General features: G+C 41.3%; 1 protein-coding gene across 1 annotated transcript in view; it reads left to right on the top strand.

The window, feature by feature from the left end:
• The window catches only part of pdlim4 (PDZ and LIM domain 4), a 49,608-nt gene that overhangs the window by 18,956 nt on the left and 16,857 nt on the right, over positions 1-13,795 (top strand). The window contains exon 3 of the mRNA XM_059351853.1: positions 2,820-2,901. Coding sequence (XP_059207836.1) covers positions 2,820-2,901 — 82 coding nt within the window. The remainder of the gene's footprint in view (positions 1-2,819; positions 2,902-13,795) is intronic.

Below are 13,795 nucleotides of genomic sequence, written 5' to 3'. Positions count from 1 at the left end.
TCCTGTGCGGCCAAAATAAACTCATCCACCGCTCCAAAAACCAGATATCCCCAATCAGGAAATTAAACCTGACAGGGGGAGGTCAGGCAAGGGAAAATATGACCAAAGGAAAGAATAGGAAAGCCGTTGTGATGACCTGAGACTTCCTTCTTTCTTTCAGCTTCTACATGTGTTGTCCTTTCTTTTTTCTCTCCTTACAATTGTCTTCAGTCTTCTCTGTGGCTCACTTTTCACGTCTCCCCCCACAGAAAACAGTACTTTTCTGGACTTTGCTGTGAAATTTTCATTCAATCAACTGAAACGAAGAATGATGTTTTTGTTAGCTTAGAATTAGCCTCCTCTTCAGACTTCATCATTTTGTGCCACTATGTTTCTACAGTAGCCCAGAATGGACAAATCACACACTGGCTCTAGAGAGGGACTTTCGTGTTTTTCCATCACCTGAATTCCACTGTAGTTCTCCAGCATGTTTGGAAAGGGCGGGGTGAGCAGAGAGGTTTTCAGGTCTGTAACCTCATCAGTGGATGTGGCTAAATGCTACATCTGGACTTGTGACATATTGGTTACCAAAATGGGAACATTTGGATCCTCTTTCAGAAATGTGTCTGACTTTTCTTTCCACTTGCCTGTATCCAATCGTCTTTGACATTGATGTATAAAGTTTAGAGCATAAGGGGAGCCGGTGGGTGAAAATCAGAGACGGCACTTAAAGAATGAGCCTGGAACTCTTCACCCCTATCCTATTTATCGTTGTGAATCCGTATTAACAAAAGTGAAACGATTTGTTTTATCTGAGCACTTCTGGCATCGCAGCTAGACAGAGGAGGTAGACTTAAAGACGAGATAAAGCCACAGTCTGCAGCTAGATGATCTGGTTAATATATCATCCGATTTGAAAAGGCATTTCAAGGGTAGGAGGGAGTTTCACTGCTCAGGATAGATTTTACCTTGCATCAGGCCGACAGAGGAAAGAGGAAAATAAAACGTGAAGAGAAAGAAAATGATCAACAGGTTGATGAATGTGTAGCAACACAAGTGTCCTGATCCCTGAAATACTGACTCAGTCCCAGATGACATGCTAAAGTGGCAGAAAGAACTTTACATGAGCAAACGGTGTGCAGCAGATTGTTTCTGTCTGCAGTGCAGCTACTTATGTTACATTAGAATTAAGATACTCCACTGTTTCCTTTCTGGAATAAACAAAAACTAGATTTGTCCATTGCTCAATATTTGAAGTGTGAGATTACATCCAATTGTAAACAGAAATAACAGCCAGGAGTCATAACAGTTGTATATATTATAGATTTCAAGTACATAACTGACACCCCTCTTCAGACTGACCTACAGTATAATGACTGCAACAGTGTAATGCTGTAAATCCTCACAGTTTCCACTTACGCCTCTGCGTTCATAACTACATTATTATGGATAAATGCTAAATTCCCTTACTGTCTTGCACATCCAAAATGTCAATTCAAATAGGCCTCTCCAGATTGAACTTTAACTTGTTTCAATAGGCTGTTTGTGCGGTAACCATTGAAACCAAACAATCTGAAAACACGAAGGCTTTCAGTCCCAGAATTAAGAAGGAACTGGCAGAGGAGAGGGTCTCATCCTACGCAGTAGCTGCTGCTCGTCTACCAGACACTCGCCGCCACATAACAGCGCCCTTGATAGCAACACCTCCATGGTTCATATCTTAAGCATTGCCTCAGCTCAGCCAACGCCGTGCCAGCTGCAGCCCGATGACCTCAGCTCTTTAGACCTCAGCTCGCCCTCACTGTGGGGTCGACAGATACATGCACATGCAAGCACACACTGGCACTTAATGGTTTTCATGTCTCTGTGGGTGGAGGTGTGAAAGAAAAAAGGGTTGATGGGTGAAGAGAAGCAGACGCACAAAGTGTCCTTTAGTTACTCTCCGTGATGTCCTGGTGTTACCCTTTTGGAAGTTGGATGCTTTCCCACTGAATGGCCAACACCATGGCAACAAAAACCCTCCCAACCCAGAGAACCAAAGAATTCCACTACTTCAACACATAACTTGAAAGTAAAAGAGGAATGCAAGTGAACCGTTGAGTGTGGCCATTAGAGAGTAATATGGATGTTTTATCAGCCCACTATTAATTTCACCCAAGCATTTAATTCTTTGCTCATGCATGCACAGTAGGCCCATTCAGCAGGGCTGTAAATAATGTATTTTATCATTGTTGCCATTTGTTGTAAGAAAATCCAACTACACTCAATTCCTGGTAATCGTAACTGAATTACTGATATCTGAGGCTCCCCCCTCCTGTTATCACTACTTATGAAAAGTCCATGGCCTAAAATGAAATGGATTTTTCCCCAAAAAAAATGGATGGTTCATACTGTGGAGTTATAAAGTGATGATGATTTTATCTTCTTACCAGTGGGAGGAGGCCAGAACGTCGCTGTATCCCGTTCCTTATGTGAATACCTGCCAAATGTACAATGCACTATATGATTTGTTAACTGCAGCTCTGTGAGTGTTTTGGCCCATAAAGGAGACAGCAGTAAGTGAGATATCATGTGACACTAAAGTCGTCATCTTTCCCAGCTTACAGTAATTCTAAGAGGATTTAGGCAAGTCGTGTCTGTGCTTTCACTTTTTTTTCAGCCATTTCAAACATTCCCACTCATAAATAATTACACTTTATACATTGGATGTTCTTTGGAAAACCTGTCAGCAGAGAAAAATTCATACTTCTCAGCAGAAACGACTGCATGCTTCAACGCTTCAGCGCAAAATGTATCTGACGCTCTCTCTCTTTCTCTCTCTCATGGGTATTGTCTTTCAGGTCGGGATCAGGAGACAGAGTTTGGTCGCCAACAGTTAGTGAAGATGGCAAGACAAGCCCTTACATGGAGCCTGACTCACAGGTAACCACTGTTTATTCTGGATTTACACAAGCACAAGAAACAAGGGTTTCTTTAGAATTCACACCCACTGGGATACTGTCTGAACTGATCCGTTTTAATTTCTCATGCTGCCAGAGCAGTTTGAGTGCTTGGATTTTGATCAAGCTGAAAAAAAAAGCCTTGAAATTACCCAGCAGACCACAAATGAGAGAAAGGACTTCTTTGGTTGACCTCTGTTTTCTACGAATGTCTGTCTCATGCCTAGTGGTGAAACAGACAGGACTCTACCGGAACCTGTAGTGATCCTATAGGTTTATGTTACGACCACCAAGGTTAAGTATTCTTAGCCAGCGTTGCTATTAAGAAGAAGCCATTCAGAGAGGTAGCACATTCAAAAAATTGTGAATAAAGTGCAGCACCATAATTGCTTAATTCATCCAAACTTAGACCGGAAATTGAATTAAGGTGCAGATGCTTGTCAAATGGCATTATTACTCACTTTTTTTGTCAAAAATCTAGATATATTCCAACATGATTGTTAAACTTTTGCACGGATGATTTAAGCAGGAGAGTTTAATGCCAATACAAGCCATAAAAGTTATTGAACTTGCATGTAACATTGGCTATGGCAAAATAAATGGGACTTTTACTTCCAGAACCAGCGTCAACAGAAATAGCTCCTTCAAACTCGCAACTCTATAGGCTTCAATCTTATGTGGTTTTAGAAATTCATATTTGGATTGGAAAGAAAACAACTTTGGAGAGATGATCTTCAGTGTGTATAGTTAAAGTTGATTAAAACCCTTTAAACCCTATCAGTTTTACTTCAAATGGGTGCAGTAAATTCTTGTTTTTTGACTTACCTATATATATTTAGACATTTGTAGCACTGCCGGCCACTTTAATAAACAAGGTGGTAGCTGGTGGTGACTGAGCAGCCCATTGCTCTGGTCTGATTTATTTAAAACTCAGTTTGGAAATCTACTGCTTTGGATTGGAGTCTTTGCTATCTACCACATCAGCCACAAGAGAGGATAATTCACATCTGGGGTCATAACTTTAAAGTGCAGTTCTCTGGGTGTGAGACTCAAGTCTTCTCTCTCTGTTTATGTCATAAACAGAATCCATGGAAACAGGCACAACATTTGATACATAAATTGCATGTACACTATCATTCACATGATTATAAATGAGATAATGCGTCCCACTGTTCACGAGAATGGTTTTGAAATAGTATCTTGATTGTTCTCCAGTCGTCGAGCTGCCAAACGGACATTCAAGGCATGATGAACTCTAGCAGATGATCTCTTCCAAGTTTTCCAGTGCTGGCAAGCCAACAGGTTTCTGAGCACGCAGAGAATAGGAGGTGTGTGTGTGTGTGTATGTGTGTGTGTGTGTGTGTGTGTGTGTGTGCGTGTGTGCGTGTGCGTGTGTGTGTGTGCGTGTGTGTGTGTGCTGTGAGCAGGGAGACTATGTGACTCAAAAAGACAGACAATGAGCATATTGTGGCTCAGACATGTGAGTGTCCATTTGTCAAGTATTGTATTGTGGTAGTTGTGAAGTCAGGACGGATGTGTGTGTGTCTCTCAGCTCTTGCTGTGGCAGGGTCTCCTTGTCTAAAACAGGGTGGAACACACACATAAAGAGCTAGAGTGAAATCTATCTGTCCACTCATCAGTGGGACTTTTTGATGCCTTACAGGAAAGTATTGTTTTCAGTGGCAGAGACAAAAGTGAAAAGGCTTTAATGTATGTAATCCATATGGGTTGTTCGTGGAATTCTCATCAGATGATTTCTTTTTCTGACTTTAAGCATATCAGTAGCTTTCCTGGGGACTTTTATTCTGAAATTACCAATTAGTTAATTGTGCTGCTAAGTATTTTAGTGTATTTAATATCATGGCCACAGGAATTACTAGTTCCTGATTGGCTGTTAGGTGACCAGTAAAATTGTATAACAGGACATCTCAAACAAAGATTCAGTGTTCCACTTGGTGGTTGTTGTACACTTTTAAGTGTGTTTGTCAAACGCAGTTCAACAGAAGCAGAAAAAGAAGAGTGAGGCTCACCACTTTTTCCAAAATGTTTCTGTACAAGTGCAGTTTATTGTGTGTTCACAGCAGAGCATGTGTGATAGAGTGAGGAGAGATAATCGATCAAGGATAGCATTGTTCAAAAAAAGCTCAATTGAGCAGCCAGATATACTTGAGAGGCTGTAAAGAAAAATCTGTGGCCGCCCAAGTATAGTCTATCTGCGGAAAACACTGTAAATACAAGTTGGATTTAGTGCCAAGATGCTGTCGGCTCAGGTTGCCGAGGTAGGCTACTTTTTAATTTGCAAGAACAAGTCATAATGACAAATGCTGGTTCAGCCGGTTAGCAGAAAATCAAGCCAGTTTAAGCTCTTATACCGGACTGGACTGGCAAAACTGGAAATCGACCCAACTCTAATAGAATTTGTAGTTCCCCAACTTCACTGCTCATTCAGTCTTCACTAAAAAACTTCTCCTCAGTGAGTCCGTGACTTGCCGCAAGTTGGTTTACACGGAAGCTTATATGGAAGGTAGCCACTACCATGTCAACAGTACACATAAAAATAAATGACTGCTGATCTAACCATCCTGTTATGTTGATTTGAATGGAAACGTCCATTCTACTCTTATTTTATTTCTATGTGGTGCACAGTTTAACCGCTGTTCTACCACGACGGGTTTACTCAAGATAAACATGATCAAACACAGACTATAACAAGCACATAGTACATACAATATGCTGTACACATACATAATAATCAAATTAAACAAAAAAGTCAATGCACTGCCATATGCTTGCTCATATACCAATTTGCATTAGTTCATGGATAGATGATTAATGATACAGTATTTGGTATAAATCCATATGTTAATATAGTTTTAACAGTCTTTAAGCAAGTTTCCATGTCCAGAAAACGGGCATAACTTTGCTGCAACAGTCTTTACCTCACTATCTCAGCACTAGCTTGGGCCTTGCTTTGATTAACATGAGGAAATACCAAACCTGAGTGAGAGAGGAACGGTCGGCAACAACTGTTTATACAAACACAGACGTGCATGACAGGAGGGTTTTGCGTGTGGGTAATACGAGAGGACCAAATCTGTCTCTCGTGCTCTCTTCTGTCAGTCTCCCCTTTTGCCTCTCTCTGTATCTCTGTAACATCTTATCCAGTCCTTCCTCTCTCTCTCTCTCTCTCACTGAAGTCTAAAAATGTTCCCCGGCGTCTCTTTTAATGAAGCGAACCTGGACGGCTGGAAACTGCCAAGTCAGGGCCACTTTATTGTCACGCTCAGGTGGATCCTTCTGAGCATGAAAAGAGGAAACATCCGCTCCCTGGGGTCACATAAAAGACCGAGACGCTTTCTTTCTTTCTCTACTCCAACACATAACAATGCAGATTGTTCCTCAATGGAAACAATATATGCTCCAGGGCCTCTATCACACCATTTGAACTGAATCCAAACTGTGTGATACTCTTGGCCCACAATCCCTCCAGTGATGAACCAGTTTGGACAGCATGAGAATAAATTAACTGAATCAAATTGCTGGATGAGGGTGACAACACAGTCTTTGATCGTGTCAGCAAAAGTTTAAGCAACATCTACATCTTACCTACAGCTCTATGACTTGCATCATTAGGACTCTTGCTGAAGCAGTACGCTTTGGCAAGCAGGATAACTGAGGCCTACCAGGACACTTTAGCTCATGTATAAAGAAAACAATTCCTTTGGACAATGACCACACATTTTTTTGGCCTACACAAGCATTCATTGGTGTTTTTACACTACAGATTGACTCCATTAACTGAGAATATTGCTATATTTTTTCCTGCAGAAAGCTACCACTTGAGCCCAATAAAATAGCTCCCGAATGGAGGAGAGTCACGAATCCAATTACGACATTCTTCGGGACATTCTGTATTTAACATTTCCCTTTTTTATTCATGGACTTTATTTTTGACCAACTGCCTGCGTTGGAAATTCCACTCTGGTCTGTGGGAATAAGCTACTGAGCAGGAAGTGACACATGGAAGCTATGAGGTGTTTCCTTTCACCTTGGGAACACGATGAGGAAATGCTGTATTGTTGGTTATAACTAAGTGTATGACTTAGTAACGTTGATGTGACTGTTTTTGCATTGGTTCTTTGGTCTTTGATAAGCTTGGGGAATTCAGTGGAACTATATGATGTGTTTCCAAATAACTGCACTCATGTCTTTGGCAAGACTGCCGGATGTAACACACAACTTCCTGAAATAGAAATAATATGATAACAAGGAGCGGTAGGGATGAGGTAATGATGAGGTGTCATACTGTAAGGAAAGCAGCAAATGCATGTCTAAGCGTGACAAACAGATTTTAAATAACACTAATGCTGCACTTGTGGGAAAGGAAATATCAAGCCAAAATAACTGTACGGAATGAGCTAATAAATGACCACATCAGTAGGTTTTTGCTTCAAAGATGCCCTCATTGGAGACTGGAAGGCATGACCTACTGCACAGCAACTTGTCATGTCATGCATAGGGCTGTAGCCAACCAAAGAAGAGTCAAGTAAAGAGTGAGTTTTTAGCCTGGACTTGAAAGACTTAACAGAGGGGGAAGATCTGATAGGAGAGGGGGATGATGCTATTCCACAGTCTGGGGACGGCGACAAAAAAGGCGTGGTCACCCCTGAGCTTATGTTTTGATCTGGGAACTGCCAGCAGCCCCAGGTTAGATAACCTGAAGGATGTGGAGGTAGAATGGGGGGTCAAGAGGTCTGAAATATAGGACGGGACCGGCCCATTCAGGGATTTAAAACAAACAGGAGGACACTGAAGTAAAACCAAAGAAAATCTTGGTCAACCGAAATGACTACTCAACTAGTAATTACTACTACTAGAGTTAAAAAAGTTTTAACTTTATTTGAAAAAATGCCGCTGTCGCTTGTAACTGCCACCCAAATGTTCCATCACAGACACATACCACAAAGAGCAACTGTCCCACCCAATGCTGAACAACAACTACAACAGCGAAGGAGAAAATACTACTACTGGCCAAAGGTCCATCCTCTCCCCCTATACATTCTGCAGTATTCCCTTCATCCAGAGCAAATACTTTACCTTGTGCTGACATTTTGCTGAGATATTCAATATCACAGCAACCAGCTGAGCCACCTCTCAGCTGTAAAAACACCACCAACACAATGTTCTCTACTGCTACCAGCTGGGTATTTTTATTAGAATGCCAAGGTGTTTTCAGCTGGGAAAAAACCCTTTGGTGGTCACACTGCCTTGTGAATGTAACAGCGGTAATTGTCCTACCAATGAGAATTTGGTTGGAAAAGAGCATATCGACCACCAGACCAGAAGGTGTCAGCCCCAAAAAAGTGAAAACTACATAGTCAGTGACAACAAATCTTTGATTATTTGAATCCACAATGTGTTCCACTTCTACTCATCTGGGCAACAAAAGGCCAAACAACCACTAGACGACCTAATGGCTGAATACATTATCAAAATCACACAACTCTAGGTTCTCTTCCTCTGCTGTGAGAGGTTGTTAAGTAGCTCCTGACCTCACCTGATCCAGATTGTTGATCTGAAATTTCCATCAGCTATCTTACAACGTGTGAGTGGTGAAATAAGGGAATTATCACTTCAAGATGGAAATGACATCAAGTTTTGCAAGATGTTCTTCGATGAAATAATGTCTAGTGGCCTTAGCACAGATACTGCTGAAACATAATCTCGTGCAAAAAACAGCTTCAAAATATCATCACGAATGTTAAATCTGAACCCTTTTCCAATGAGAAAGACAGCTTGAGAGAGAAAATGCCTCCCTGCCTCGTAAATGGTTATTTCATCGTACATCTGTCCGTCTTACATTTGGAACAGTTTAATGCAGAAGTAAAGTGATACCACCAGTTACTGACATCTCAGGTTTTCTAAATTCCTTCCCTTAAATTACACAGTGGCAGCTTCAAGTAGGTGGGAATGGCCTATTGGTCAATGTTAAAGCCAAACAGTATTTTCTTGGCAAGTAATGTCTGAATGCCATTAATGTCGGCTACCCTATTATTAAAGTGATAGCCATTGTGGCCGAGCACTATGGCCTTGTGGAAAGAATGAGGCCTCACAATGCGGAAGCTGAGAGGTCTGGATCACACGTCACTGAGGCTTCCAGTCGCAGCCCAGAATCTGGCAGCTGAAGGCAAATTCTCCAGGCTAACATTAATGGGGGCTGACAGACGGAGTCCTTGCATGACTTACAGACCGTAATTCCTCCACTGCTTGGATTGAATTTTACTTCAGACAAAAAAAAATCTGTGCATGATACAAATTTGTTTTATGAATGGAACAAGGCATTTGCTCTCCAGTACCTGTCATTAAGAATCATTTGACATCAAAAAACACAAGATAGTAATAAGTTGAAAATTTAATAGAGTTCAAGAGTTGTGCGCTTATTTTGTCAAAGATGCATATTTACACAGAGGGATGATGGATTTTATGCATAAACTGGAACATTTACACCATTAAGAATGACTATGAAACAATATTGGGCCATTGAAAATATTAGAATATTTTTATAGATTGCCTAAATATATTTACTGGGTCCACTGCTACTTAATTTCCTCCCAGGGAATCTAGGAGAAGTTTAGCATTGCTGGGAAGTCTTTTTAGCAGCTCCACATTCATTCACACAGCAGGCCTTTTAGATCACAGACCTCTGACCCCACTTATTTAGTTGTTTGTGTTCACTAATCAGCCACTAATCCCAAGAAATGTCCAAATCAGTCTTTGGGTTTTCCTAATGGAGCCCTCCCTGCTCCGCTTGGCTGTCAGCACGCCTGGGAGTGGACGGGGTCATCGAGAGCACTCTCTGCTGGGGTAAGAAGGTCCAGAGAGACGGCAGCCATCCAGGTTCTTTCAGATTTAGAAGATTTAGAATAACAGTCTAACTCTGCTCTTTCTGCTGAAGTTTTAGGGGACTGAGAGAAAGAAAGTCTAAATTAGAGAAATTCGGGGCAAGGAAAACACCAAAAATGGGTGTACGCGACTCTCAGGGATCCCTCAGGCAGCACTGCATTAAGAACCGACATGATAAAGGACATTACTAAATGGGCTCAGGCAAACTGTTGTCAGTAAACATAGTTTGTCTACAAGTGCAAGTTAAGACTCTACCTTGCAAAGTAAAAGCCATAAATCGACAATATCCACAAACGCCACCCACTTCTCTGGGTCCGAGCTCAACATTAGATATTGTTATTTATGTTTTATTTATGTTTTAAGACATCGTCCAACTCTTTTGGAATCAGGATTTTAGGTTACTAGCTGTGTTGCAACATCAACGTTAAACTGCTCAACAAAAGACACAGGTTTTTGAACAGTTATGAGACAGGAGTACAAGGTACAAATGTCTTTTAAATAAACTGTGAAATTATTTTTAAAGCATTTATCTTTAGAACCAAACTAAATGCTTGCTAACTGAGTTTTATTTATTAATTAATTCATTATCCTTAACTCAGGGCACGTGGGGGGTTGGGGAGGATCCCAGTTGACACTGGGTGAGAGGTGGAGTACACCCTGGACAGGTCGCCAGACTATCACAGGGCTGACACATAGAGACAGAGAACACTTCACGCTCTTATTCACACCAAGGGAAATTAAGAGTCACCAACTCACCCTAAGCTGCATGTGGAGGACCCAGAGAGAGGGGAAAGTGCTAACCACTACACTACTGTGTGGCTCCTTTAGAGTTCTCAGAAAACAAACATTTCTTACACCTGAAATATTCAAACTATATTGTCATGCTGTAATTGACTACATCACAAAGAATTTAATTCAACCCAAGTGACTTGGCATGGTCAATATGGAAGTAGAAGTTTCATAATAGCTTTATTTTATAGAGGAAATTGATAAAATGCATCAAATTTTAAATGGATTGTAATGCAACATTCGTCTTCCCTGGAGCTTTTCTTCCCTCTCAGACAGGCTCAAAGCCAGCAACCCTAAAACTCTACTATTTTCCGGTCTTCCTTCCCCCCACCACCACCTCAGCTCTCTGCTACCTCTTCTGCAGCCCGTCTGTCTGTTCTCCCAGAGAGGCACCCAGGGCCCGGCCCAGGGAGCCATAAAGGGCTGGTTTGTGTTTGGTTAGTGGTGCAGAGCGCCATGTGAAAAGCTTAATTTCGAAGGTCCAGGGGGATTAAACCATGCAGGAGGCAGAAAAGGAGGAGGCGGTGTGCATGTGTTATCATGAATCTGTGTATGTGTGTCTAGTGGGACAGGCCGGCTGAGGTCTCGGTCCTTAGTTAAAGACAGGCATATGATTCCAATTAAGGTCCTCCACCTTCTCTTCAACCCCTCCTCCTCTCATCTGTCTACCCCTCCCTGACCAAACTGAGGTACCAGAGCTGAAACTGCAGTCTGCTCCCATTCAAGCCCTTATTAATCAGGGAAACTTTTAGTCAGGTTGATGAATGTAAGGAACATGGCACCTTAGTTTAACATAATGCAGCTTATACAGAGGTGAATGAACTTGCATGCAAAAGGCAAACTGTCTTTTTTTTCTGTCTTTCTTCTTTCTTTGGCTTCCTGTCATTCTGAGCCATTAGCCATGCTTGGTTACCATTGTGAAACAGGTCAGTGAAATCCAATGGCAGACTGATTTTATGTGCATATAGAAGTAGACAATACTGGTTCTCATAAATAGTTACTGCCTTTGGATCTCTTTCTCAGTCTTTTTCTGTCTTTTTCTTTCCCTTTTCGAAGTTTCTCATCCTAGCCGAGCCAAGAGGAATGCAGTCAAGATTTGGGAGAAAATGAAAGAGCAGCCACGCTCAAGAGAGAGAAATTAGGAAATAGATGATCTCACAGATGGCCTTTTTCAACGGTCTTGTTATGTTGAGTTTCTGTTGGAGATAAAACTGAAGCTGCTCATATTAACTTTAAACTGTTTTGACTACATTGTGAAAACAAGATAAGGTTTCCAGGGGAATTAGTGTGATAAGGCATTGACCAGATTAACGTGACTGTCACTAAAGGACAAAATCTCCATTAAAACTCTACATAGTCCAGACGTGGAATGGTAGAATAACTCTTTTTAATGAGACAGTTGGCTTACAGGTGATTTTTGTAATAAAAGGAAAGCAAGCCACCATACCTTCAGAGCAACTTGAAAGCACTTACAGGTTCTGAATGTTACCAAACTGGCATTTTTATAAGGCAAGCCCCAGATGTGCTGCCTTATAAATCTGCCATCCACCCAAAGCAAATATCTTCGCAACAGGCGTGTGAGGTCAGGAAAGAGTGGTATGAAAAGAAAGACAAAAGGAATGGTGGGGAAGGGGGGTTCAGTTCAGTTGAAACAAAAGGAGTAACACCATGTCAGGCAAGGTGTGAGGTTGAAAATGGGAAAGCGTACTAGCTGCTAATAGGGAAAAATTTGTCTAAACAAGAGGTTTTTGAGGACATTGGCCTTCTAGGTGTGAATGTACATAACATCTTCTCTGGGTTCTCCTTTTTTGTACTGTTATATCACTAAGTATGTCAGCCAGCAAGTATCTGTCCTGCTTTGCATGTTATGTTTGCACAGATTAGGAGTCATAAATGTCTTTACTGTCATGCCACTGCAGAACCATGGAACATAATACACTCTAAGGGATTTTCCTCCACTTGCCGCCTTTATTCTCTAAACAGAGGCATGAATAGGCTCGCCTGACAGTCATTTACTTATCGTACTGATTATTATCTGCAGATTTAGCCCTTGTCTAAATATGAGAAATGAATAATGGATTGTCATTAAAACTCAAAACACATGTTGGGACAGTTATTTTTTCTGAAGAACTTCACTCTTCCAGCTCTGGGTTAGTTGTCAGGAAATGAAAGATGTAAGTTGAATCAAATGTGAAATAAAAGATGGCTGGGTTCAAAAGGGCACTTTGAAGAAAGCGGGCAAAATTGTAATCCAGTCACCTATTTTTTCTGTTAAATTGCATTCAGAAACCACGGGAGGTTGTTTTGGGCTGTACAGAAAGTAGTGAGATAATCATTTAAGCTGGGGTAGGCAATTTAATTTTGGCGTCATTGGGCAAAAATTCAATAACAACCTTTCAGCATGTTGTAATTGGTAAATGGTTTGGAGAAATGAGACTTCTGCACCTCCTCTTGGCTCTGTTTTCAGGCTTTAGTGAAATTTAGCCCATGATGGGAGACTTTGGCAAATCACAACCTTAGTGAAAGCCTGATTCAATGGTGGGAAATCCTGCAAAGTAGCTATTTCAGCATTGGCAAAACTTCCTTCACTGCAAAGCAACCCAGAAAAAAGGAAGACAAGCTTCTGAAAAAGAGAGTCTAAAAAACAATCTGACAAAAACGCAATAAAGCATGTGTCAATATCGACAAAGCGTTTTAGAGAAGCAGAGAAATGTTGCCAGTAGTTTAGCCTTTTGCTAACGTTAGCCAAAGGCGCATGGCTGTGAGTTCATGTTCATGTAGCTAGCCAAGAGGCTCAAATCATAGTCCGGTCTCCCAGGAAAACTAAGGCTCAGTTTATGGCACTAAGCTCTGTAGTCTGAACCAAGGCGGCAAATTGTCATTGTAAAGCAGCGTGTTAACTACTTACAATACATTCTTTCAGCCAGCTAGTACTAGCGTTTGCTCGTTACTTAGCATCCTGTGCTTCGTCCTTAGCTACCAAAGAGCATTTCACTAAGGCAACTCAACAGAATACAGTAGCTAGCAGGAAGGGCAAACAATGGTATGATATCACTGAGATCATGTTCATATTGGGATTCTTAAAAACTTGTCTGACTTGTCTGATTCCACTTTAATCTACTGAGAAATGTTCCTCTAGAGACACATGTTGCCACAGTGGAATCTACAGGAAGTTTTGAAGCATT

The sequence above is a fragment of the Centropristis striata genome, chromosome 15 (genome assembly GCF_030273125.1).
Source record: "Centropristis striata isolate RG_2023a ecotype Rhode Island chromosome 15, C.striata_1.0, whole genome shotgun sequence".
Taxonomy (NCBI): Eukaryota; Metazoa; Chordata; class Actinopteri; order Perciformes; family Serranidae; genus Centropristis; species Centropristis striata.
The sequence above is the reverse complement of the archived record's forward strand: the minus strand, read 5'-3'. Positions and strand labels throughout refer to the sequence as shown.